The 24,072-nt window shown below is 43.0% G+C and overlaps 1 protein-coding gene across 1 annotated transcript; it reads right to left on the reverse strand.

The window, feature by feature from the left end:
• Positions 1–286: 286 nt before the first annotated feature.
• HPGDS (hematopoietic prostaglandin D synthase) lies at positions 287–8,814 on the reverse strand. Its single transcript, XM_010220938.2, has 5 exons — positions 8,682–8,814; positions 3,513–3,605; positions 3,047–3,156; positions 1,010–1,108; positions 287–671 (listed from the first exon to the last, which is right to left on the reverse strand). Exons 1-5 carry the CDS (start codon positions 8,812–8,814, stop codon positions 507–509), a joined length of 600 nt encoding a protein of 199 aa, XP_010219240.2. The 3' UTR covers positions 287–506.
• Between the last annotated feature and the right edge of the window lie 15,258 nt (positions 8,815–24,072).

The raw sequence follows: 24,072 nt of genomic DNA on the forward strand, positions 1-24,072 counted from the left end.
TAAATCTGATTTTGCCAGGATTCCCTTCGGGGAAGGTCTTGCCATTCACTATCATCAGGTACTGGTGTCTGGGTTTGGAAAGGAGGTACAGAAAGAAGATGACTTGGGCTTCTCTCTGATGTGAAGAGGAGAAGAGAGTGGAAGATGAAGCAGGAAAGATCTGTGAAGAGCAAGCAGAAACCTGGAGAATACATGCTGAAAGGAACCAAAGGTTGGACTTTTCAGTGCTGGGAGCACACCAACCATAACAGGGGTTGATCAGTTTTAACCCTGAGAGAGAGGGGTGTAAGTGGAGGCAATCTTGTTCCCAGCCTCTACTCCACTAAGTCCCTTCTTTCAAATGCGCAGAAGGAGTAGATGTGGCGTTGAGTACAGCATATTCATCTGAAATGTATTTAAATGATTGGAAAACTTGTGACTTATACCACTTGTTAATTGTGACATGAAAATATAAATGAGCATTTTTTTTCTTTGTTTGCTCATTTTTCCTAGTTTGCACAAGTAGGCTACATAATTGTCTTTGGTCTTTTCTGGATCCAGGCCGCAATAGCAGGGAGCGCTTGTACTCTGTCTCTGAGAGCCAGGAGCCTGGGATAGTTGTCTGCCAGGTCAGGTTTGCAGGACAGAAGGGTTGTACTGCACACATCCCAGTAAAAATCGGCCCATGTTACCTGGCGAGAAGGAGAGAGAGAGAGAGAGAAAGCAGTAAATAAGTTGGTAACCTCATAAGGTGTGTCTGAAGGTGAATTCATTTGTTCCATGCTCAATTATTGCATTTGATTGATTTGTGCTTTGGAAGTGGCAATTGCAGAGCTAGTGCTAAGTCTGCAGTGCAAGGCTTAACATAATTAAAAACAAAGGTATTGGTAAGAGCAAGAAGTTGACAAGAGCGATGGTCGTTGTTTCACAAGATTCTGTAGGCCTACATAAAATGTGGAAGTTAACAACAGTCAGTTTGCATTACTGACCACTTGTTTGGAGTGGGTGAATATACTTAAAATACACTTACAGATTCTCCTACTAGCCAGTTTTTATTCCCTAAGAAAGCATCCAAGTGTCTCAGTAGCTCTGGTGCTTGGTTGGTGAGGATATCGTTGAATGCTTTCTCCTGGGAAAAAAACAGAACAGAGCCACACGTAAATCCAAATGTGATGCTTGTGTGTTTCTTATTTATGAAAAGAATGTACCATTCAGGGAAACATGAAAAAGAAGAAAGTGGATTTCAAGTAAGTATCAGTAAACTAAAGAGCAATTGAGTAAAAAACAGTAAGATGATAACTGTTCTATGAGCTGGGGCAGGAAGGCCATGAGGAAGCGTAGCAAAGAGGAGTCATTGCCTCGCTGTGAGGTAACAATACGTTGTGTCGTTACCTCACATCATGAGGTACTCTGTGATGTGATATATGGAGCTGGGCCAGGCCCTTGTATGTGGTAACAGGTAGGCAGCTGCTGCGTGGGTCTGGAAAGAGCTTGTTTGTGGAAGTTTTTACTTCATGTGGCCTTTCTGGGGGGCCTTAAGCAGCAGGACTTTTCTCATTTTTATGCTGATACGCTTTATAATGTCAGTTCTTTGGGATGTCCTGAATGCCATAAACAATCTTCCTATCGCAGCATACTGACCCATGAGTAAATCACAGGGCAACTGGCTTCATAAGTGTTTTCTCTGTAAGTTACTGCATTGCTGATGCCCTGTGGAAGTGGGGCACACAGTTCAGTTCTGCTGTCCCATCTCTTATGACCTTCCCTCCCAAAGAGACTGGTGAGTTTGTGTAGAGACTTTGGATCATTTCCACTCTTCAGTCTGGGGCTGCTGGAAATAAGGAAGCCTTTTGCTGCCCATGGACAATTTTAACCCCCCTCATAAAAGTTCAGCTGTGTGCTTTGGAGACCAACTTTTTTTCTTCTGCTCCCATGTGTAAGCAATTGAGATGCCAAAAGGCCCTTCACCTGCTGGGGTTATTTAGTCAGGTATGTGATGCAGCTGGGGGCAGCCGCAGCTCATTCCTCTTTGACCTGAGCTTGGAAAAGCATGTTCAGGTTGAGGAGAAAAAATGAGCTGTAGGAGAGGTGACTGCTTAAATGCTTCCAAAAGGTGTAGCTAGGGATCACACTGGTGTCTCTGCAGAGCCTTTTGAAGACCCCCTGCATCTTTCTGCTGTCGGGTAAGCCTTTTGTGGAGGGTGCGGGGCAAAAAGATGGATGCAAGGCATGAACCAAGAGTTCATGGGCAGGGTCCTCATGTCAGCTCTGCTATTCTTATTTTTCATCTTGCTACTAGGTGTATTATGCAGTGTGAAAACTTGTTCTGAAGGATGGGTGTTCCTGTAATTGCTCATTAGGTTTGAGCAAATCTTCTGACTTTTATGCTTTACTGGGCATAAATTGTTTAAATCTTTTCATGTTAGGATGTCAATCGGACTGTGCTTCTACTGTCAATTAGACTTTGCCACCACAAGGTGGTGGCAGTGGACCCAGGAGGAGCAAGATGATACAGCCTTGTCGAGAATGTAAGAAACTCAAGAGATATTCCCCGTACGTATTTTAGAGCACATATTTTTTTTTGTCTGTAATTGACTCCTTATTTTAACATTTTGTAGTCATTCTTCTATAATAAAATACTCCTGTCTAGCTGAAACACATCCAAATAAATGGAAGGGGGTTACACTTATTGTTACTGGTTATTGAATCTTTCATATAAGGTCCAGGTTATTTTCTTGGGTCAGAACTGAGTACAACTAATATAATACTCGAGTTAACTCGTGTATCACCCTCTTTGCTGAACAAGCTAGTCTGCATTTGGACACTTAGGGCTCTGAGTTGGAGAGAAAAAAACAGGAACGACATCAAAAATTCCAAAGGGTCTAAGAAACTTGCAAAAGGACTGTGGTCAGGCCATGGGGCATGCTAGGGAGCACGGCCAGAGCAAGAGATGTGCTACGTTGCCCCTCAAAGCAGAGACCTTGAGTGGACTCTCGTGGAGGGCTAGCCACAGGCACTCTGGTGTGCACTCATTGCTTGTCCTTTTTCAAATGAGTGGTTGTCTTACCCTCACATCCTGGTTTTTCTCTGCCCAGGGGAACAGAGTCATGAAGTCATCTATGGTGTCCACAACAGCATCAACTAGTGCCTGCTCCACAGGCGTCTGGCCCGCCACACCTAGCAGAAGCAAATGCGTAAGGGGACGTTAGAGACAGCACTAGCAGGAATATTTGCTACCCCAAAGCTGAGCTTTTAGTTTTATGCCCATCTCAATACAATCAGTGCCCTTAACAACATCCGGTGTAGGACATGGCATTTCGGTAGTCAACCCCCAGTACTGGCAAGCAAACCACGGGTACACTGAGCAGCTGATAGCGTATCATTTGTGCCTGAGATGTATTGATATGAATATAGTCTCAGCAGCGTTGGTTTCTGTTACTCTGTTTTTGCTAGGGTTGGGTGTATTTTGTTTGTTGGAGAGAATTAAAAGTATGGGGCAGAATAGAGCGAGGAAATTGTCAAATACACATTACCTGCTTCTCTAGCAAGGTATCTTGCTATTGCCAGGCTTTGGTGAATGATAACTCCATCTACTTCCAGAATGGGGATTTTGCCGAATGGGATAGCTTGGAGGAAGGGAAGAAACAAACAAACAAACAACAAAAACAAAACAAAAACAAACAAACAAAAAAACAAAGTTAAATCCTGTTACAATGCAAGTTTGTAATAGTTGCACATGTGATGCTCTCGGTGGGAAACCATTGGTACAATACTACTTTGGCAAAATGCAATAGGTACGGATTAAAGTAAAACAACAGCGTTAAGGAGATGAGCAGGATAATGTTGCAAGCTGCCAGCTCCAGGGTAGAAATTAGGTATCCACAAGGTAGCCTTGTGTTCTAAAGACTAGATGTGCAGATGACATTAGGAGAATTTAGTTCTAGTGATACTGGCTTTTATCTAGGTTCAACATGCAGGGAGGCCTGCATAAATTTTAACTCTGATGACTGGCAGAAGTGAGAGAGCTCAAAAAGCATTAAAACTGTTTTACCATAGGGAGAAAGTGTACAGTGCTATTTGTTATTGAACCAGTAACAGAGTTGTTGCCCAGAGGACTCCATATATTTGTGATCAAGAGCACAGCAAGGCCACATGTCACTGTATTGACAATCCAGGGATGAAAAGGCACTTCCCTCATGCGAATTTGAAAAGCTCTCTGAGTATGAAATGCTGAAAGCCTTGGTTCTGCACTGTGCATTAATGTTGCAGAGTGCCCTCAATCTCACTATGTATGAAGCCACGGTACGGTGAACGTGGCAAGTGTCACTCTTGGAGGAGTTAAGAGGCAGCCTTTTTGCCCCTGTAAGACGGTGCCAGCTCTCATGAAGTTGCGACTAGGTCAACATGACTGCTCGAGTCTCTTTAGCAATAACTGCCAAAACCCAGTGATGGTGACTCCGTTAGGAAACAAAAATTGCACAATCTAGGAACTGAACACCTCATTTTCTGCTGTATTTACATATATGAGCAAAGTCAAAAAGCAGCAGCTTTGCTTGATGTTTCACTTTGTCACTGCAAGGAAAATGATATATGGTTTGTGTGTGTTCGGTTTTTTCAGAGAACTTTGATTAAAGAAAAGGAGTGGAGGAATCTTTCTGGTCGTTGAAGAAAATGTATTAAAGTGCAATAGAAACGGTTGGTGATGTGGAAGAGCAAGTGTAATTCCTAATAACTTGTTTCTCAGGGATCTGCCGATTGCAGAATTCTATGAGATTGCTATTCACACCTTGAAAATATGAGTAATGGCTATAATTGTCTTTCCTCTCATTGGCGCCCAAGTTTTAGAAGAAAAAAATATGCCTTTGAGGCATTAGAAGTCAATATTAATTTAGGAAGAGCAAAGTTTTTAATAATGAGAGTAAAGTATCTTTTTGTTCTTCTGCTAATGTTTAAAAAAAAGAAAAAAAAGTTCAGAAAACATCTAGTTTTGTTGTACTGATAGTATCAGCTGAGAGTGGCCCTGCTGCAACCTCTGTAGAAACATTGACTGAAGCCCGTTTTTCAAGCACAGATCAAAACACAGCTGGGCCATCTACTCAGACACCAAGCTACAAACAGAAAATAATCCGTCTGTAAATGAGTTTAAGCATTGCTACTTTTCCACTTGTGGGTTTGGCTCTCATGGCTTATTTTGAGCCTCCTCCGCTATTTTTGGCCCTGTCTCTACTAACCAGCAACACACATGAGTTTTTAAGGAGCATTTCATGATGCATGAAGGTGCCAAACGTAGGGTCGATGTAATAAAACATTGATAATTTTCTGCTGCCGTTTTTGATGAAAGGTGTGGTTTATGCAGTTCCTCAGGAACTGAACGCCTGGGCCATCTCCTGCACGTACTCCTCCTTTAGATGGGTAAGTAAAAGAGGTAGCACAAGAGGCAACAACATAAACAGGATCTCATTTGAGTAGAATAAGAATTTGGGGCTCAAATCATGAGTCAGCGTGAATCAGAGCACAATGATGAATCAATAGTTAAGCTGAAAAATAAAATGCAGGCTGGAAGGATGTGCATGCCACTCTGCTAGTTTTTTTCTTTACCCTCGATCAGTCAGGTGCCTGCTGTGAGCTCATGTTGGTTTATTCCCATGTATATCCATACGGATGTTCTTTCCATGTCTGCCAAAACATTGTCATCTTGTAGAGTTTCCAGGCTCCGCTTGAGCAAATACATTTTCAGAAGAGGAACTAGAAAAAAAATCTGCCGTCATCATCTGAGTAATAGTGTCATTTCCCTGGCATGCACCAACTACGTGACCTTTCTCTTGTAGTTTCCACGTGTTTTGTTTCTCCCCTGTAGTAAAAGACACTATGATGGCATGTGTTGATATCCAGCTTTTGAATGAAAACCCACTTAAAAGAACAGGGTTTTTAAAAAGCATGTTGTTTGGATAGCTAGACCTGTAGCTGCCTCTAATTGAATTTTAGTCATCAAATTCTGATGTCCTGATTTGTTGTTGTTGTTTCGAGTGTTGCTGGAATAAAATCTGCAGACCTCACGCACCCTGTCAAGAACACATCAACAGGGTAAGCATAAGTTGCCAGATGGATCTGCCTTCTTTCCTCTTGTTTTAAGGAGGAGTCAGTGAAGTATTTGTGCTAGTTTGAGAGTTGTACAAATTCCTTTATATGCATATTTTAATTCCTCTTGGTGTTTGATTAGAGCTGTGATGTTCGTAGCTTCTAACGGGTACTAAAGAGGGAAAGCGAGGCCTGGTTCATGTTTAAAACCATGTTGTCTGTAAAAATTATCTCCATTCCATGAACATTTCCTGGAGCTGGAATACTTTTTCCTTGCTGATCTGCAGCATTTCAGCCAAAGAGTTTTCATTCCAAATATGTCTTAGGACATTCTTGACTATGAGTTCTTTGCTTATTCTTCTGGGGACATCCTGGTAGAGGAATCCATTTTCCTCATGAAAAACATAGACAGAACCCAGATTTGTCAAAGCCTGGCAGGCTGATGTATTTAGGTAATTGAATGTTCCTCAAAACTTGATTAATTAACAACATTATGTTGACTCTGTAGAAATGCAGCTGGATTGGTCAAAGATGGGATTGGAGGGGGGATTCCAAGTTTCTTACTACAATAGGCATGTCAAAATCTTCTTTGCCTTGAAAACCAGCGATAACTTCTTTTCCTTTCCATTATTTCTTATGTTGAATAGTGAAACAAATATATCAGATACTTCAATTGAAAAACACAAATTATTTCGGAGATCTTTCTGTTTGTTTTTATGTTTGTTAAATGCTCTTTTATAGCTATTAAAGAAGTAAAGGTGTTGTGAAGCCGCTGGACTGGAGCTGGAGGCATCAGGAATCCATATCTTGTGAAGAGTTGGTGAGAACGGTCCTTCAATCTAACCTGAATGCAGCATTAGTGCTGCTGCTATTACAGCTAAGAATTTCCTTGTAAGTGACTGGTAAGCTCTACTTCTATCCCCAAATGACTCTTTATATATCATCTTTAGCTAGAGCTATGTAGTACCAAGTCATTCAGGAAACAGAATGACTGCTCCCTCGAGGAAATTATGTTTGCTCTCAGCTGTCAGGTACTAAATCTTTCAGGATTCCTCTGTTACACTGAAAATATTTTTATTGCAATAACTACTCTAAGTCTAGTCTAAGGAAGCTGCTACATAAAGACTAAGTTTATTTACTTTTCTAAAAGTTCTTGCACAATACACTGAATTCTTGAATTTGTATAGACACAGGATCATGTAAATATATTGGCTGATTAGTTTTTAAAATTCTGTGCTACAGCTACTTGCAATTAGTACTTGGAGATTACCTTATTTAGATTTATTTATTTTTTAAACTATAGTTCTTGCCTGAAGGTAGCAGTTAGAAAATTTACTGAGAGTCATCATATCGGTGACAGGAGGGAAAGAAAGAAAAATGCTGAAACACAGAAATTGCCATTTTGCAGTATATAAAGCCAAATGACATGTGCCTTTATTTGTACAACTTGTCTTAAAGGGGAAAAAATGGGGGAGAGGGGGAGAAATGGGGGAGGAAGAGTGTAGGCAAAACTGGATGAGACTATTTCTAGAAGCAAGATGTTACTTACTTACCTGAAATAGCATAAAGAATCATTAAGAAGAAAGTTTCTTGTGGATCCAGTGGAATTAGACACTTGAAAATGCCAAAACAAACAAACAAAAAAGCAGCAATATTGTACTACTATCAAGTTTAAAAATGAAACTTGCAGCAAGGGTAAGCCTGCTTTCTAAATAGCCTTTCCCTGTGTTTGTCATTGAACACATTTTCTAGTTTCCCTTCACTTTTACAGGAGAACTAAGAAATCGTGAAACGTGTTTGTCAGAATAATGACAGTATTGTTTTTTGTAATATTATTTGGGTTGGAGAGTGTTATATGTTATGAGATTTTACTATTATTTTTTGCTAATTCATAAAGCCAACTTCTGCTCTGTATAGAGAACTGACTCCTGATGCTCTTGGACAAACTTGCCTCTATAATATGGTTTATTCTCCTGGTAGGTCAAAGAGACTTTCCTTGCGCATATTTATGAGGACAAAGTTTTACCTTTCGCAAGTATTTTTCAGCCACTGTATATGATGTTTTAAAAGAAGAGGCACAGGTGTTTTGTACTTGTAGAGCTCTGCAGGCAAAACTGTTCCTAGGTCTTCTTTCAAAGTCTGGTGTGTAAATACAAATCAGCTTTACTGTATGGAAATACAGACAGCAGTTTGTGTGTATTATCTCTTAACTTGGATTCAATATGTAATTATAAAATTAGTTCAATTGTACCAATTTAATGATTTTTGAAAGCCGCAAAGAAGCTGTAAAGCCTTATTGTCAGTTCCTTTCCCTTGGCTTTCTAAAACTGGGCTGATGGCTGCAGTGTAGTCCTTGAGACCAAATCCTCTTAGAAGCCTGGATGATGAGTATGCCTTTGATGAGCTTTAGGCAGATGAACTGAACTGATTAGGACCAGAAGCCCTGCTGGACGACAGTGACAAAATCAAGGAACCATACAGCTCATGTTGCACAAAGATTTGCGTCTGGATCATTTGGGACCATTTTTTTTTTGGTTATGAAACATTTAAGCACCTCTTCACTCGCTTTGCATTTAGACAGCATTTCCAGGCAAGTTTTGGGTTCGGGAGTCTGTTCTACTTACTTGGTTTGATTTTGGGCCAGTCTGCTCCTTCTATCCTATGGTCTTCATACTGCTTGCCCGAATAGGCAAACAGGTAGCGGATAATTTCTGCTCTTCCTCTCAAATTGAAGTACGTCAGCTTGTAGTGTGGCATGCTGAATCTCTGAAAGTGAACACACCAATTTATACAAAATATATGTAACCCAGCTCCTTTTCACAAAAATGTGCCATGTGCTTTCTTGTGAAACACATGCTTATACAATGCTGATGAGATGTTGCACCAAAGGATGGTGTGTTGTACTTTGCAATCATTGCATTAGGCACTTTTTGTTCTGCAATTGCCAGCCACAACCTTTAAGCATTCATGTATCTCAAAAAGAAAAAAGAAAAAAAAAAGTTTTTTCACATGTTTTTTTAAATTACTATTATAGTTAGGAATCATGTTTCCTGAAGGCCTGATTTGTTCCTTGAGCAACAGGGAGCAAAAGAAAACACATGTTTGTAAGCTTGAATATACAACAAGGATGGAGTGACCTCTAAGGATGGAGATATGGCCTCTTCAAACCAACAAGGAGCCTTGCATTGCACTGTGTGCATGCCTTGGTATGAGAGAGCAGAATGTGTGCTCAGGTGAGATTGGAATGTACTGTGAAAAGAAACTAAAATAACCACATACCCTCCCCTTCAAAATAAAACTCTTCTTAATCAAGAACATTTTAGCATTAAAGAGGATCTTTTGTGTCAATTATCATCCTTTGATATCCATCCAAATGGGTATTACTATGCTTTTAGTTGTAGGGTACGGCGCTCAGAAGATCTCGCGATGTATGGGAAGAATAGGGAACTAAGGCATATGCCATATTAGGTAAAGAGCAACGCTTATTGGCTATATAGGCATGCTTCCGCCTTTGCTACCTTTATAAGATCCAGCCTGCGTATATTAAACGCCATTTGCAGCATCCTCATATTGGTGTCTGTGCTCTCTGGCCCGGGCACGGGTTGGACGTGCCTGGCTGCCTCGGCAGACGGAGTCGATTGCCAATGTCAGGCAACAAGTGGTGACCCCGACGTGATACTCCGAGGCGGCGGACCGCAGGCGGTCGAGGGATCCGCGGATCATGGAAGCGATAATCAAGGTCGTATTATCGTGTGCTCGTGAATGGGGATTTCTATGAAATCGAACGCAGTTAAGAGCTGCTGAGCGGCTCCTTGAAGAAGGGGCGGTTAACAGTGCCGGGGAAGTTTTATTCCCCCAGCACTGGCAGAGATGTACCACCGCGTTAACGGAATATGGTATGTCTAAAGGGAGTGCGAAAGATCTAAAGACATGGGGAGTGATACGGCAGGTCCTCCAGAGAGCAAGGGAGGAGAGGGAGACTTGGAGGGCAGCATGGGAGGCGCTCGGGAAGAGTGAAGCAGTGGGAGTGCAGACAGAGGCTGATGAACAGACCCTCTGCAAGCTTTCGATCTGGTGCAGAGAGAATGGGTTCAAAGCCGAACACCACCTAGTATTCAAACCCGATGTGAAAGCCAAAAGCAAGGTGGCCATCGGAGCCACGGCAGCCTTTGCAAGCACTTCAGGACCGGGACCGCCACGCCACTGAAAACCGCTGGCGTTTGGAGATCCATCGCTGGCCCCCCCGCCCGTGCCTGCCTCTGTGCCTGCACCTGCGGTGCCTGCACCGTCTGTGCCCCCGCTTCCGCTTGTTAGATTGCCTTGAAAAAAGGAGAAAGGGGGGCTGGGGAAGAGAAGGCGAATGAGATCAAGGAAACTTATGTTGCTGAAGGCTTGATGAAAGCCAGGAGGGAGGTGCAGAGGAATTTGATCTGTCTTTAAAAGTGGGGTTGAAGAACTGTAATGCTTTAAGTGAGGACGGAAACCGTTATTAGGGCTATTATTTCTATTTGCTATGTTCATCTCTATTATGTGTTGTATCCTTTGTATATTGATGCCGACACGAGGTATGGTTGAAAGGTGGAAATTTGTATGATCCGTAGAGTCATAAAACTATTGTGAAAAACAGAATCCAAGACCCTGAGAAAGAAGGTGTTTGCCTGCCCAGGCTGAGTGATAAGGAGCGCGGAGGCGGCTGCCCAGCCAGGCTCAGAGCCGACCTCCTCCGAAAGCAGCTGAAGGCGGCTGCTCGACCGGGCTTGTAGCCAACTTAACTGCAAACATCCTCTAAATTAGTTTGAAGGTCAAACACCCGAGAGGGAGGGAGATGAGAAAGGCAGGACCCTCAGACTGACGACTGGGACAATTTACTGACATGCGCACCTGCGCACCCAGGAGGGAAGATTATGTGACTGAAGGCGGAGTTTGTCCGCCCCCTGGTCTGCCTGCTGGCACGTACTGGCCCTACGTGGCAGGATGCACCGGGCATAAACAGACAGTGCAGAGAGAAAGGAGGGGTGAGACTCCTAACACTGAGACCCACGTTGTCTCTGCGGGGACGCCCGCTGAGCTGGGAGCCTGTCAGCAACCCTCTCATCTGCCAACTCAAGAGAATGTTCAGTCTCAGTGTCCTGCCGACAAGTATTACCTCACGAGTAATTAGGCATACTTTGCTTCTTTAACGTGCTTTCACCTGAATAGCCGTAGCCACTTTGTTCTGTGTGATTATTGCCGAATCCCAAACCCATTCGCAACCTAATTGGCAGCGAGGATGGGATTAGGCAATTGAGACAGTGGAACTCACTAGTGGAGCGCACAGCTACGTGAGGTCGTGCCACTGGATGGAAATTGTGTTTGTGCTGTTTGTATCTGTGGTTTTTAGATCTTTATTGTGTAATATATATATCAGCAGAGAGGGCTAAATAAGCACAACAAGAAAGTCCAGAATTTGAAAGTGGGAAAGTCAGGAATAACTCAGACTACGGCGTCCCCCCACCCACCTCCCCCGCCCACCCCCCAACCAGTGGAGGACTGGGAGCCGTACTCTGACTTGTATCCTTGGAAAGAGACTAGGGAAGTACTTCAGCGTGGGAAACAAGAATGAAGCGACCGCCAAGCTCCAGTGCAACTGACACGGAAGGACCTGCAACAGTCCTTACAAATTGTAAAAGCCTCAATGCTACTGGAGCGGGCGCCTCCTTAATATACAGAAATCCCAAGCAATTTCTGGGGAGGAAACCAAATTGAAGCTATGCAAACATAAATAGAAATGGAAATCGAGAACCTTTCAAAATGATTTGGACGTCTTAATAATCGATTTAAAAGATTGTTTTTTCACCATACTATTACATCCTGAGAACCATGACATAGTGGAACATATGAACCAAACGCTGAAACGCCAGCTACGAAAAACAAAAAATTGGCAAGAGCAGAATATGTTTTAAAATTTTGAGATTGCCCCAGGATAGCCTAGTCCCTCTGATGGTCAAACACAGGGCTGGGCTAAAGGGAGGCCTGACAGAAGTAAAGTCGGGTCCGTGTAAGGTGATGCTGAGAGACTGGAACACGGGAAACTGGATGGGACCCTTGGGCTTAATAACCTGGGGAAAAGGGTATGCTTGTATCGTTACAGATACTGGAACCAGATGGGTGCCAGCAAAAATGGGTGAGACCTTGGCTGGAAGCAAACTCGCATACATCAAACGTAGCAGGCAAGCAACCGGTACCCTAGCTGTGGAAAGTGTGAGCCTGCAGAAGAACAACATGGGAGGAAGAAGTGTTACTGTTATTATTAGCTGTATATTGTGGCTTTTAGGAGGAACGGCTGGTGGGACGACCTCACAACCCATACACCTCAGTGATGGAGGATTCGACTGGACCCCGACCTACTAAGAAAGCACCTTGTCCGGTTGAAAAGGAAATATTGGAGAATAGCAAAACAAACGATCGACATGGCAAGACGAGGAAAGGGTCTCTTTGCGTTATCCTGCTGATACAGGTTGTATGGAGTCGACCAGGAAACACAGAATCCTAGGCCCGACAATGGGCGAGGGCGAGAGGCGCATCCCATTATTGCCTCCCCACCGGGGTGGAAAAAGGGGAAAGTCCTGATCTCAACCCGTGTTGAAAATGTTGCAGTTTGAAAGCCGTAGTGGTAATGGTGGTGGGGGGGGGAAGGAGGTATCAAAAAAGGTATCGGATTCACGAACAGTCTGTCAACTGTAGGTCCGATTGCCCCCCCCCAAACAAATAGTCGAGTTCACAAACAGTATGATTTATTCAAGTGCAGCATTTACAAAGCAGGTTTCGGATGTTAGTACAGGAAATTCTCTACTAGAGCATGGGGTTTTTAGCTAGCTCTGATGTACAAATGTGCAATCATCACTCACCCCAGAAAATGGGAGAAGACGTCCAGTCTCGAGTCTCCTCAGGCAGCGTCCCGGCGCAAGGGGAGGGAAGGGGGCTCGGCCTCTCAACTGACCCAGGAGTTACGATGAATTCTTCCCTCCAGACTTTTCATCCTTAGTTCACCTTTTATACTTTTCTTTACATTCAGGTGGAGCTTGAGTGACTAAAGTCATACTTAACCTTGTTGTTGATTGGTGGAAAAGTTTCTCGCTTTCATTTAAAGGTACAGTCAACCGAAAATCTAAAGCGCATGCTCAGTGAGGAGTGGTTGTACCTCGGAGGCGGGTAACTTCTGAGATGGAGGTACGGTTTTCACATTATAATGAGCAAAGTTCAAGCAAAGTTCATCATTTGCCACTTTTGCTGGCTCAGCACCGGACTTGTTATCGTATATCTCTCATTAGACAGCCACTGTGCAGCTTATCAGCAGCCCAGCAAAGGGAGTGCAACAGAGTTTGGCCGCGGAGCTTTCATCCCGCTCCGTCCTCCGTTACTCCCTTTCGCAGCTGCGAGGAGGGCAGGTTGTGTTGCCCAGGGAACCGTGGAGGAGCAGAGTCCGTGCGCACCAACCATCCTAGAAGTGGCAACTGTGCAGCACCCCAAGCAGGCTTCTGTAATGCCAGAGCTGTGTGAGGCCCTAGTTTTCCTCTCAGTTCCTGCTTTCAAACAATTCTTCTACAAACCCTCCTTCCACACAATCCACTAACATGCTTTGCTTTTGTAAGCTTTGCGGCTTCGCTAACAGATAACGCTTTATGCAAATTAATGGCACAAAGAGCAGCAAATCTCACAATACTGCCTAGTGGGACAGTGTATGGGGAATCATGGTCACCATATGGGTCATATGTTAATGTGACATACCGCTCCCATCATGTGAATTTCACAGGGTACCTAGAGATAGTCACTCAGAAGGCTCAGAAATGGGAGAGAAAGATTACATCAGACCCCTCTGCCACCTATGAAAGTTATAATACAATAAATATAGGCAGAGGTGTGGGAAGATTTAGCTGCGGGGATGATGAAGGAAACAGGGAGTGGATTATACCCGAAGACTTGTTTAGACACTCAGGTACAAGATGGACGAACGGTACTATAATTCTCCCCACCTGAAACGTTTCCTGCTCTAGCGCGCTATGCTTGCTGGCTGCTGCATACCTACCACCAGACAAAATACCCCCAACCCTTGTAAAATTTTTTGCCCCCATGTCACCTGGTGTCTTTTTACCAAGTAATATGAGCGAGGCACCATTCCTCGTCCTGGTGAATGCTAATATTACTTGCCTCGGCCCGATTTTAGGATCAACAGGGCTATACAAAATTCAAAGCTCGACCTGTCACTTGTTGCAGATGAATAAAGCAGTAAACACGTTGTCTCAACAGATAGCGGCAGGTCTTAGGGATGTCAACCAGATATTCAAAGCACATCACGAGGCCATCAACGTAATCTTCGAGATTCTCCAGGTGGGGGGAGGCCGGTCCAGAACATTCAAAAACCAAAATTTTGTTGCCTGACCACAAAAGACTACGAGAAGATCGGCAAGAGGTCGGAGGCCATTCAAAACCTAGGATCAGATCTGCTACAGGTGATAAGATGTAACCCAGGAAACTGGAGATGGCTTGAGAGCATAGGCAACAGTATCTGGGCATGATTACTATCCTGGTTCAATTGGATTGATTGTGGAAGCTTGGGTTGATTATCATTATGGTATTGATTGGTGTCTTTTGCGGCATGTCTATTTTGTCATGTATAACCCACTATGTATTGCATCAGCTACGACGCTCACAGAAACAAGGCAGTCACAATGTACGCTATCAGCAGCTTGTTCAAAGTAGTGATATTTAGGATATTTAGATTAACATGGGGGGGGGAGATGTAGGGTACGGCGCTCGGAAGATCTCGCGATGTACGGGAAGAATAGGGAACTAAGGCATATGCCATATTAGGTAAAGAGCAACGCTTATTGGCTATATAGGCATGCTTCCGCCTTTGCTACCTTTATAAGATCCAGCCTGCGTATATTAAACGCCATTTGCAGCATCCTCATATTGGTGTCTGTGCTCTTTGGCCCAGGCACGGGTTGGACGTGCCTGGCCGCCTCAGCGGACGGAGTCGATTGCCAATGTCAGGCAACAAGTAAAGCAAGTAATGTAGATACTCTGTACCGAAGCCATGGAAATACTAATAATTCAGGCTACATTTGCAGATGGTACCACCTTTAACCTGCAGGATTCAAGCAGCTGTCTCTGTCATTTTTTTAGGGGCATCTATAATGCTTTTCATAAATAGTATGAGAAGATCCATTTCCCTGGACATAAGACACTTCTTGCATGTGGCTCAAGTGCCTTAGCTATCCCTCTGCTACTTGGCAGTTCATTAGCAGGAAGTTACTGGCAAGTGGAAGGCATTTGGAAGAAAAAGAGAGGATTTAATGCACAGTAATAAAAAAAGGGGTAGGCATCTATGTAGAGAATGGGTAGGAGATACGTGAAGTGAAGCATTTCCGATGGACAGTATTTTGAAAGAGGGTAGTCCTGGCTGTGTCAGAGTTTCCTGTACAAAGACATGTATAATCAGGAGTTGTGAGATGATGTAAACAGCAGGGAATTTTGGCTGAATATCAGAAAACCTCTGACTGTTGTAGGCTGTGGAATATTTTGATCTGCCAAGGAAGTAGTGCAAGCCATTGTTTGAAATGTTTAAAGCAAGGCTAAACAAATTGCTAATAAATACACCATAAGGAGTAATCAGCTATTTGCAGTGCAGATGCACATATAAGCTTTTTTTTTTTCCGTCTGTGAACAAAATCTGAAAGGAGTTTCCTAAAAACGCTTGACGTTTTAAAGACCTCTATAGCTCTATTGTAAGCATGTTTTGTAAATGTTTGTAGGTTTTATTTTTTATTTGTATTCATTGTGAAATGTCAGGAGCAGTTCTTCCTAAACAATTCCACATAGGTTTCTAAATGTAAGAAAAGGTTGTGTTCGGAATAGCCTTTTTTTGCCAAGTATTGAGAAAGGGGGCAGTGGCAGGGGTTCCCCTTGTCCTCTTCTACACTGTTTCTCCAGGACATGAGGAGAAAATGAAAATCAGAAAGCTAAATGTCGAGAATGAAAAATAGTTAGGAGATTGAAAAATGTTCTTTTTGGTAGTCAGGAAAAAGTAGATTTATTTAATAGATTTATCCAAGTTTTAGAGTTAGCTGAAAGCTGCCAAGTGCCCCCGAGTTGTGGTGTCTGGGTTGCACCCTGGCTGCAACCCAGCAGCAGGTCAGGGCAGGATGTGGGTGCTCACCGTCTCCTTCCCTGTAAAAGGTGACATCTTCAACATTATTCATGTGTCAAAATTCAGTTTAAAGCTTCTCAGGCAAATAACTTAAGTCAGTCAATATCTCTTAGGAAACTGCCCAGCCTGATGCATTTGTGGTGCTTTCATTAGAGATCAAGGAGGAGTGAGTTGTCAATCTGCAAACTGTACACAAGATTAATGATAAAAAAACAAATCTAGAAAAGAATCCACATTACTCTCTGGTAACTGAAATGGCTCAACTTCAGGCAGTGCTGGTACAGAAAAGAAAAAGTACTGGTAGATTTAGAATTGAAAAAAATACATGGAGAATATAGAAGCAAGCAGTTTGGAAGTCTTCAAGGTATGCAATATATTTGTCTTATCTTGAGCAACAGTGTTTTGGAAAACATAGCCTTAAAAATAATATGAGAAAATGTTCCTCAGGCTGAAGCTGGATGCAGAATCTTGTATGAAGGTGTGTGGCTAAATAGGATATAAAAATTGGTGGGGGAGAGAGGATAGCCTGGGAGCAGGACACTCTGTTAAGAACATTATATAAGAAAATGAAATAATGCTAGAGCTGATCACCAGTAGGGAGCTTTTTCCTGGCCTGGAGAAAAGGGACAGAGGGGAGTTCAGTTACTTGTTCACATTTATTAAAAGTCTGAGAAAGGGGCCTGGTGGTGCAAAATCTTCTTGGTGGTACTTTGCACTGTGAGAGAATTAGTGTTTTATGAGCATATTTTTTCCTTTCCTTTATGAGATCTAGTTCATTCTTACAGGAGTAAGAAAGACCAACTTTTTTTCTTCAATCAAGCAAGGAACAACACTAGTGTTGAGTTAAAGCTAAACTTTGTACTACTGAAAATCTGCAAAAGAAGCTATGCCTGAAAGAGGTAAGGTATTACATTATATACATATTCATTTATTGCAAGGGCCCTTATGCAATTCACAGATTTCTTAACGGAAAGCCCCAGAGCTGGCAGCTGACTCAGAGGCTGTGGGGATGCTAGATGTCTTGACCATCTGATGTCATCGGCCACACTGGAACCAGGCCTTGGCCAAAAGTAGGTGGTTCTTAGGACACCCCACTTGAAGACAAGCAGGGTACCTTGCTTATTTGTAAAGCATCTTGTGTTTTATAACCCTATTCCCTAGGTTGCCTTAGCTTGTTTGCCAGGAGATGCAGAGTCAGTGTTAAGGACAGGCTTCATTGCTTCTCGCTGGGGCTTGTGCATAGGCTTCCTTTCTCTGCTCAAAATAAAAAGTGACGTTGGGTTTTTGATTGTACTGGTAAGTGCTTAGTGCCTCGGCACAGGCATAGGTGCTGGAGGACTCTTGCCAGAGCTTCGATGAACACGAGGAGGGAACTACCTGACCAAAGACTGTAGCTTGAGGTTTTACGCAGAAGGAGCTCTGCTTCATTTTCATGTGAAAATACAACTTAGAATTGTACCTGTAAAATCGGTCTGGAGAGGCTTTAGGACCTCTGAATCTCCTACAGAAATTAAAAAAAAAAAAAAAAAAAAAAAGAATCTGCTGAAGGGTGTGAGAAATGTGGCAATATCTGTGAGGAGGAAGTTCCCTCCAAGGACAAGTGAGTGATGATTCAGTTCACAGTTATCTCTGTTTATTTTATGATAAGATTCTGCTATTATATAAGCTTCCAACGTTTGAATTTCTGCAGCTGATATTATGCATTCCACTTTCATGTTTTTAGAAGCTGGAAGTATATCATCAAATCAGCTTCCCCTCTCCTTAGCATATAGCTGTATTCCTGCCAAGAAGCTTCTTGCTTTATCTAGTTTGAAGTAGAATTCATGCCTTCTCTAAACAATAGCCTATCCAAAGTTAAAATAAAAAAGCTTGGTAGACTTTCTTTTCTCATTACTGGCTTTAAAGCAGTTGTTATTTGTTTACGAAGTGATTCTGCAAAGCTGGACTGGAAAAAAGAGATAAGTGAGCTTGAAATAGATGCATATCCAGCAGTTCCGTGTGGGTATTCTAATGGGTGTGTTATGTCAGTCAATTCATACATTCAGTCACCTATGTACAGTACATGTATCACACCATCTCACGTAGCTTAAAGTTCTTCTAACCCACATCAGCTAAAGCCTTTTCCAATGATAATGACGATGGGATTTCAGAGACAGAACTACTAATTTCCTTAAACCCAGTCCCTAGCTGGATCTATTTTTTTTTCCTTTGTTTTGTTATATAAGCAGTTAAGAGAGTCTTTAGACATTAAATGAGAATTTTTGCTTTGACTTCTATATCAGAAATGGATGATCCAAGTATTCCAAGTAGGAAGCATGGGTTTGGGGGTTTGATCCTCAGGAGGTGGGGAGAGTTGTGCCGCTTTATGAGGTATGAAGTAAGATTTAAACCAGAGAAGAAACTTAATGCTCTGTTTCCCCCGAGACACATTAGGAATGTTAAGTTCAGGTTTGTCTTTCTCACTGGCCCTCTTCTTCAGATAGGGAGATTCTTCTTCTTTTTGACTGGCAAAGGGAGCATTAAGGCAGCTTTTTCCTTGAACCTTGTATCTATTTCTCTTCCCGGATGAGTTTTCCTCCCTGACTTTTAATGAAAGAGGAAAACTGAGTATTTCAGAGGAAGGAATTGGAGAGAGAACATTTAAATAGCTATTAGGGTAAGCAAGGAGAGAAACTTTCCACAGCTCTGGCTCACTCTTACTAAAAGTATGTTTTGCTCTTTTAGCAGAGGGAAGATAGCAAATGTACACAGCAATATTTTTTCCTTTTCATTTACTCTGACTGGTAGATTGGGTAGAAGGATCGGGGGGAGATGTTTTGGTTGTCTTGCGTTTGAACAGTACTGACAGCTCACACGTGACTAAATATACGAGGGGTAAAGAGTATATATCTTATGTGGCATTCTTGAAATAGAAAGCTTAATGTTGAGAGGACTTTGGGATTTGCCTTGCAGAGACAGAGGTGCTAATTAGCTGGGATGTCTCTGGGGCAGGTGCTGACCAGAGCAGCAGCTGCAGAGAGGAGGTGATCAGCACTGCAATTTATTGCAGCCACGAGGCAGCGTCAGCCAGAATAGCGGTTCTGTGTGAGCTGGATGGAGCAGGCACCAGCTAAGAAATACACTTCTAAGAAACACGCAGCACCCAGGTAAGAAAGACCTATTTGTCCTCGCAAACCACCTACTTGTTTCCGTAGTGTTGTAGAACATATCAAGATCATTTATATAACATGCTGGCATAGTAAATAATAGTATAAGCAAAAGTTGTAGGATTTTGGTTGGAGTTAATAGAGATTGCAGAAATTCAACTTCAAAGTCTGAGTTGAAGAATCTAGAATAAGAGAGGAAGATAATACACAGAGAGATAAAATAGATTAAGAGGACCTTTTTATCACACAGCTAAAGGTAAAATTATTTTCGCCCAAGTGTAGAAGGAATGACCTTTTTTCTTTAAGCAAGAATCCCTCCTGCTTTTAACATGGATTCAGAAAAAAATCTTAGATGCTCAAAAAAGCTCAAGAAAGCTAAAATAATGATAATGACTATTGTATTTTTCTGCTAGAAGGAGTTTTTATTATTTTTTTCTCTAGCTAAGCCAACCTCTGTCTTTTTCAGAGGGAGGAATGGAGACTATCAGAAGGTCAGTGGAAGACTTGTAAAGTAGTCTTCATTTGGGAATAGGAAAATGAAGAGTTTTGAGTAACTTCATATAATTGCTGTCAGCTTCCAGTCTGATATAAATTAGCTCTTTAGAAAGCACTAGCCTTTTTTTTTTTTTTTTTTTCCCTATCCGTAGAAGGTAAATATTTTAATTTGATTCCTTTTTCCCCTGTGGCAGACAACAGTCTGGGCCTTGTGGGGCCTGTAGAGAAGAGGAGGAGGAGGAGAAGAGAGAAAAAAAAAAAAAAAAAAAAAAGACATGCACCCCTTCTTCTAAGTTCATCTGAGGTAAATGTTTGTGAAATTCATTGAATTCTAAATACTTTAAAAAGCAATCTGGTTTTATTACATACTGTTGAATTATGTAGAGGAGATAAAATTGCAGGGGCTGACTGTAAATGAGACTCTCTGGGGGAATAAAAAGAAGGCCTTGGAAACGGTCTCAGATGTAGAAGTCTGTGCAAAAAGACTGGTGGCAGCCAGACTGCACAGTCTCGTAGTCTTGCTAGGTTTTTATTAGAAAACTGTTGGATGAGAGTGATTCTATACAACTGTGTACCTGCTTATCTCTGTGTGAATAGCCAGCAGTCTGGATCATGCTGACTCAACAGGCACTGTGGTAACTCCTTTACTGTTGCAACAAATATCCTGGAACAGAGTTTTGTGGGCTGCCTCCCGAACATGCTCCCCTTCCTGCCACTCCTGCAAGGATTTTCAGTTTAGAACCTGATCATCTCTGTCAATTTTGCGTTCTGACTGATGCCTAGTCTGTGTTTAATTAGTTGACCCCCTTTTCATGTAGATATCTTGTTAGCCTGTGTGCCTTATTCAAAGGTCATTTCAGCTTAGGACAAGTTACACACCCGAGCCTGAGGAATGCTAGTAAATAGAAGTGCAAGAAGAGAGATCTCAAACTACACAGACTAAGGAGTGCCTTGGATAACTTCTCAGGAGAGAATATTTAAGTGTTTTATTTCCTCGTCAGGTGCTTTAAAATCTCCCCAGAGCTTTTCGTGGTAGAACAGAAGCTGAAACAATCACAATTCCTTCCACCACCAGTCATTCCTGTAAAACACATGCCCTGCATTTGTGTCTGCGGTTTCTAGATAAATGGACTACCCCTTGCAACCCCACTACGAGGTAAAGAGTACAGTTGCAGATGACACTGCTGTGTTCAGGTGGTTACTCAGCTTTCCAAAGGCAGCTGCTAGCTTTGCCAGAATGATTTCCTGTTCATTGCCTGAATGCTCAAGCTTACAGCCATTTGTATAAGACTGTCCTGGTCAGCTTGTATCTCTCCTTGGATATGGACTATATATATATATGTGTATATATATATCCTGGCCACTTGTTTTTCTGGGTGGGTGGATATCTAGGTACAAGGAAGAATATGAATGCAAGCACCTTCCCTGTGTTGATCTAAAATACTTTGTGCTTTCCCTGTCACGTCGTGATCATGCTGTACAAGTGGCCAGAAGCAGCTTCTTGGATTACCTGCTAAGAATGAAAACATTTGCTAGTCTCACATAGTGTATGCAGCACATAAGTTTTTGGCTGATGTGAATAAATGTGGCTTTTAGTGACAAATATTTTGGAGGGAAGTCCAAAGTGGCTGCTTATTTGTTGGTTGATGTGACAAAAAAGGAAATCTCTGGCAGAGCTGCCAAGGGATTAAATCATTGCTCTGGGTGGGATCTGGAAATTATTTTTCTAGAAATGACATTGACAACATGTGTACATTTTTGAACAAGTATTGCTCCATCGCTGCGTGTAAGGGAGGCAGAGTTGGATGCCATAGCATAGACTGTAAGTGCAATAGTTACTGAATCACTGGGATATGTCCTGTTCATTTTTTTTTTTTCTCCTGGTACTCAGATAATTCTCAGGATAATTTTGTGCGTATTTCCTGTTTAAAATTCAGGGAGCCTCAGTCCTATTTCTAAGAAAAAAATGTGTGTCTGTGCAGGAGTCTGTGCTGGGGACTCATTCCTGGCATGGATGTAAGCAGCCCAGGAGAAATATGCCAAGTTTTTCTTGAATCGTTTGAAGTGAGCAGCAAATAAAGAAGGGTGGCTTACAGGAAATGTGTGCAGGAAGATTATGCACATAGGCAAACGAAGGCAATTAAAATTGGAAAAAAAATACTGAACAGATTTTGAGTATCATTTTGAAATAATTCTCCCCCCTCCTTCTTCCCTCTCCACCAAAAAAGCATAGCAGAGTGAGGTGGGGGGAGGAAGCAGCAAATGAGATGCAGCAAGATTTCTTCTGTAAAGTAACAGTGGACATTAGCATGTGAGTATGTTAATAGACTGATGACCAGAAGACAGGCATGCGGATAATGGATAAAATATATTGTATATAAAAATGATGTGGAGGAACTGGTTGGTGCTGCAGAATATTCATCTAAATCCTGACACGAACTGAGGGTTGGTTCAGTTGCATAATGAATGCGAGCCAGCTTTTTGCATCTAGTAGAACATTGCTTGAAAGTGCTTTTTCACTTGCTGGGAGGCATGTGCTGGAGACAGCCAGGGGCTCTCCCGTGTGAGCTTTTTGTGCAGGTCGACTTTTCTTTGGATCGTGCGTCTCTGCTGAGCATCCCAATTACCGAACGGGGCCAATACCCATCGCAGCAGTTACTGCTGAGACAGGGAGCTTGCTCGATGGAGCAGCAGAGTGCTCTGCCTTTTTGCCCCTGGAGCAGCAGCGTTTTCCAGGGTCTCACGGCAGCAGCACACATGATGGTGGGGTTGTCCTGCGCACAGCAGCGATGCTAGGGATGGCTGTACGCAGCTCGGGTATGCGGGCAGCGCCCTCGAGCTACTCGCGCAGACCCCGCGCTGCCCTCGCTTAGCCTTGCTTAGCGGAGCCCCGGCCAGCAAACGCGCCGCGTAGTCGAGCCGAGCCGAGCCAACCGCGCGGGCCAGGGCAGCGGCATCCCCAGGAGGGCGAGAGGGATGAGCGAGAAGAGGGGAAGAAGAGAGGAGGTGGGGTCTCTGCGGGGAGCAAAGCGCGAAAGGAACTCACTTGGGCCAGCAGGGATGCGCGGTCCGTGTCGCAGCGCAGCGCGGTGTGCGCGCCGGCCGCGGGGCCGCCTTACATCTGCTGCTGTCATTATGCAGGCTCCGCCCCGCCGGGACACGGGGAAGCGCCTTTCCTCCCGTAACAGCCTTGCCGGGGGGGGTCACTTATCTATTTGTGTTTTCTTAGGGCTACCCGGCAGACCTGGCAATGGGAATTTTTTCAGTTTATACTCTTGGACAATAAATATTTTTAAAATGTCATTTGAAAAAAAATGCAATTAATAGATTCTTCAATGACCAGGCACCAGGGAGCTGAGCCAGATGTTAGTTTAGTTTTGTTTTGCTTTTTCTAAAGTGTAAAACACGTGGAGCAAGCCAAGAAGCTGCTGCCTTAAACTGTAAATACCACGAAGCCTTCCAGCATCTGACCTAATTATGAAACAACACATTAAATAGCTACAGTCCCATTCAAGCTGCTGGAAGGAGCAGGGAGGAGTATAATAGCTAAGCCTTTGCCGTAAAGGAAAACCCCGTTTGAAATGTATTTGTAGCTACTAGTGAAGAAGGGAATTCTAACATTCTCAGAAGCTCTGTCCTTGGATGTATCAACGTGCATGGCAGTGGCGGCAGAGCCCTGTGGTGTTGACCAGTGCTTCTCAGCTGCAGGGTAGGTTGAGGGCAGGAGGGGGGATGCTGCTCTTGCCCTTCATTCGTGCCTGGACCTTCACCAAGTCTGTCCAATATCCATGCTCTGTTTTCCTCTTGGCAGGCAACCAAACGCAGCAGTGAAGAAGCAAGGTGCTTGGAGCGCAAAGCAAACAGCAAAGGCACCTACAGTGTGCGTGTGTTTTTGAAGCCTTGTTCCATTTTTATGTTAAATGGCTGCAGGTACAGAGAGCAGGCTTGATGAAAGCAAGCTGTCAGATTCCTACAACTTGTAGTATTAATCATCTGCCTCAAAACAACTCATTTCTGTCCTGTAAATGCGTTTCAGTGGTGTCAGCAGCTGATTTTTTCAACCACCAACACAAATCAGCATTTTTTTAAACCCTTAGTAGCCAAGAGAACATTTACAAAAACAAAGCAAACAAGCAAAAAAAAACCCCAAACCTCTCAGCATCTTCTAACCAAGACTGGTATAAC

This window comes from Tinamus guttatus, unplaced genomic scaffold (genome assembly GCF_059628265.1).
Source record: "Tinamus guttatus ecotype Peru unplaced genomic scaffold, ASM5962826v1 Tinamus_guttatus_pri_ptg000028l, whole genome shotgun sequence".
Taxonomy (NCBI): domain Eukaryota; kingdom Metazoa; phylum Chordata; class Aves; order Tinamiformes; family Tinamidae; genus Tinamus; species Tinamus guttatus.

Bases quoted from the DNA above. Each gene is read 5' to 3' on its own strand.
- HPGDS (XM_010220938.2), bottom strand. From the start codon at position 8,814: ATGCCACACTACAAGCTGACGTACTTCAATTTGAGAGGAAGAGCAGAA. The intron at 1,109-3,046 runs GTAAGACAACCA...TTTTTTTCCCAG, and splicing joins AGAAAAACCAGGATGTGAGG to GAGAAAGCATTCAACGATAT. The intron at 672-1,009 runs GTAAGTGTATTT...CCTTCTCGCCAG, and splicing joins ACTGGCTAGTAGGAGAATCT to GTAACATGGGCCGATTTTTA.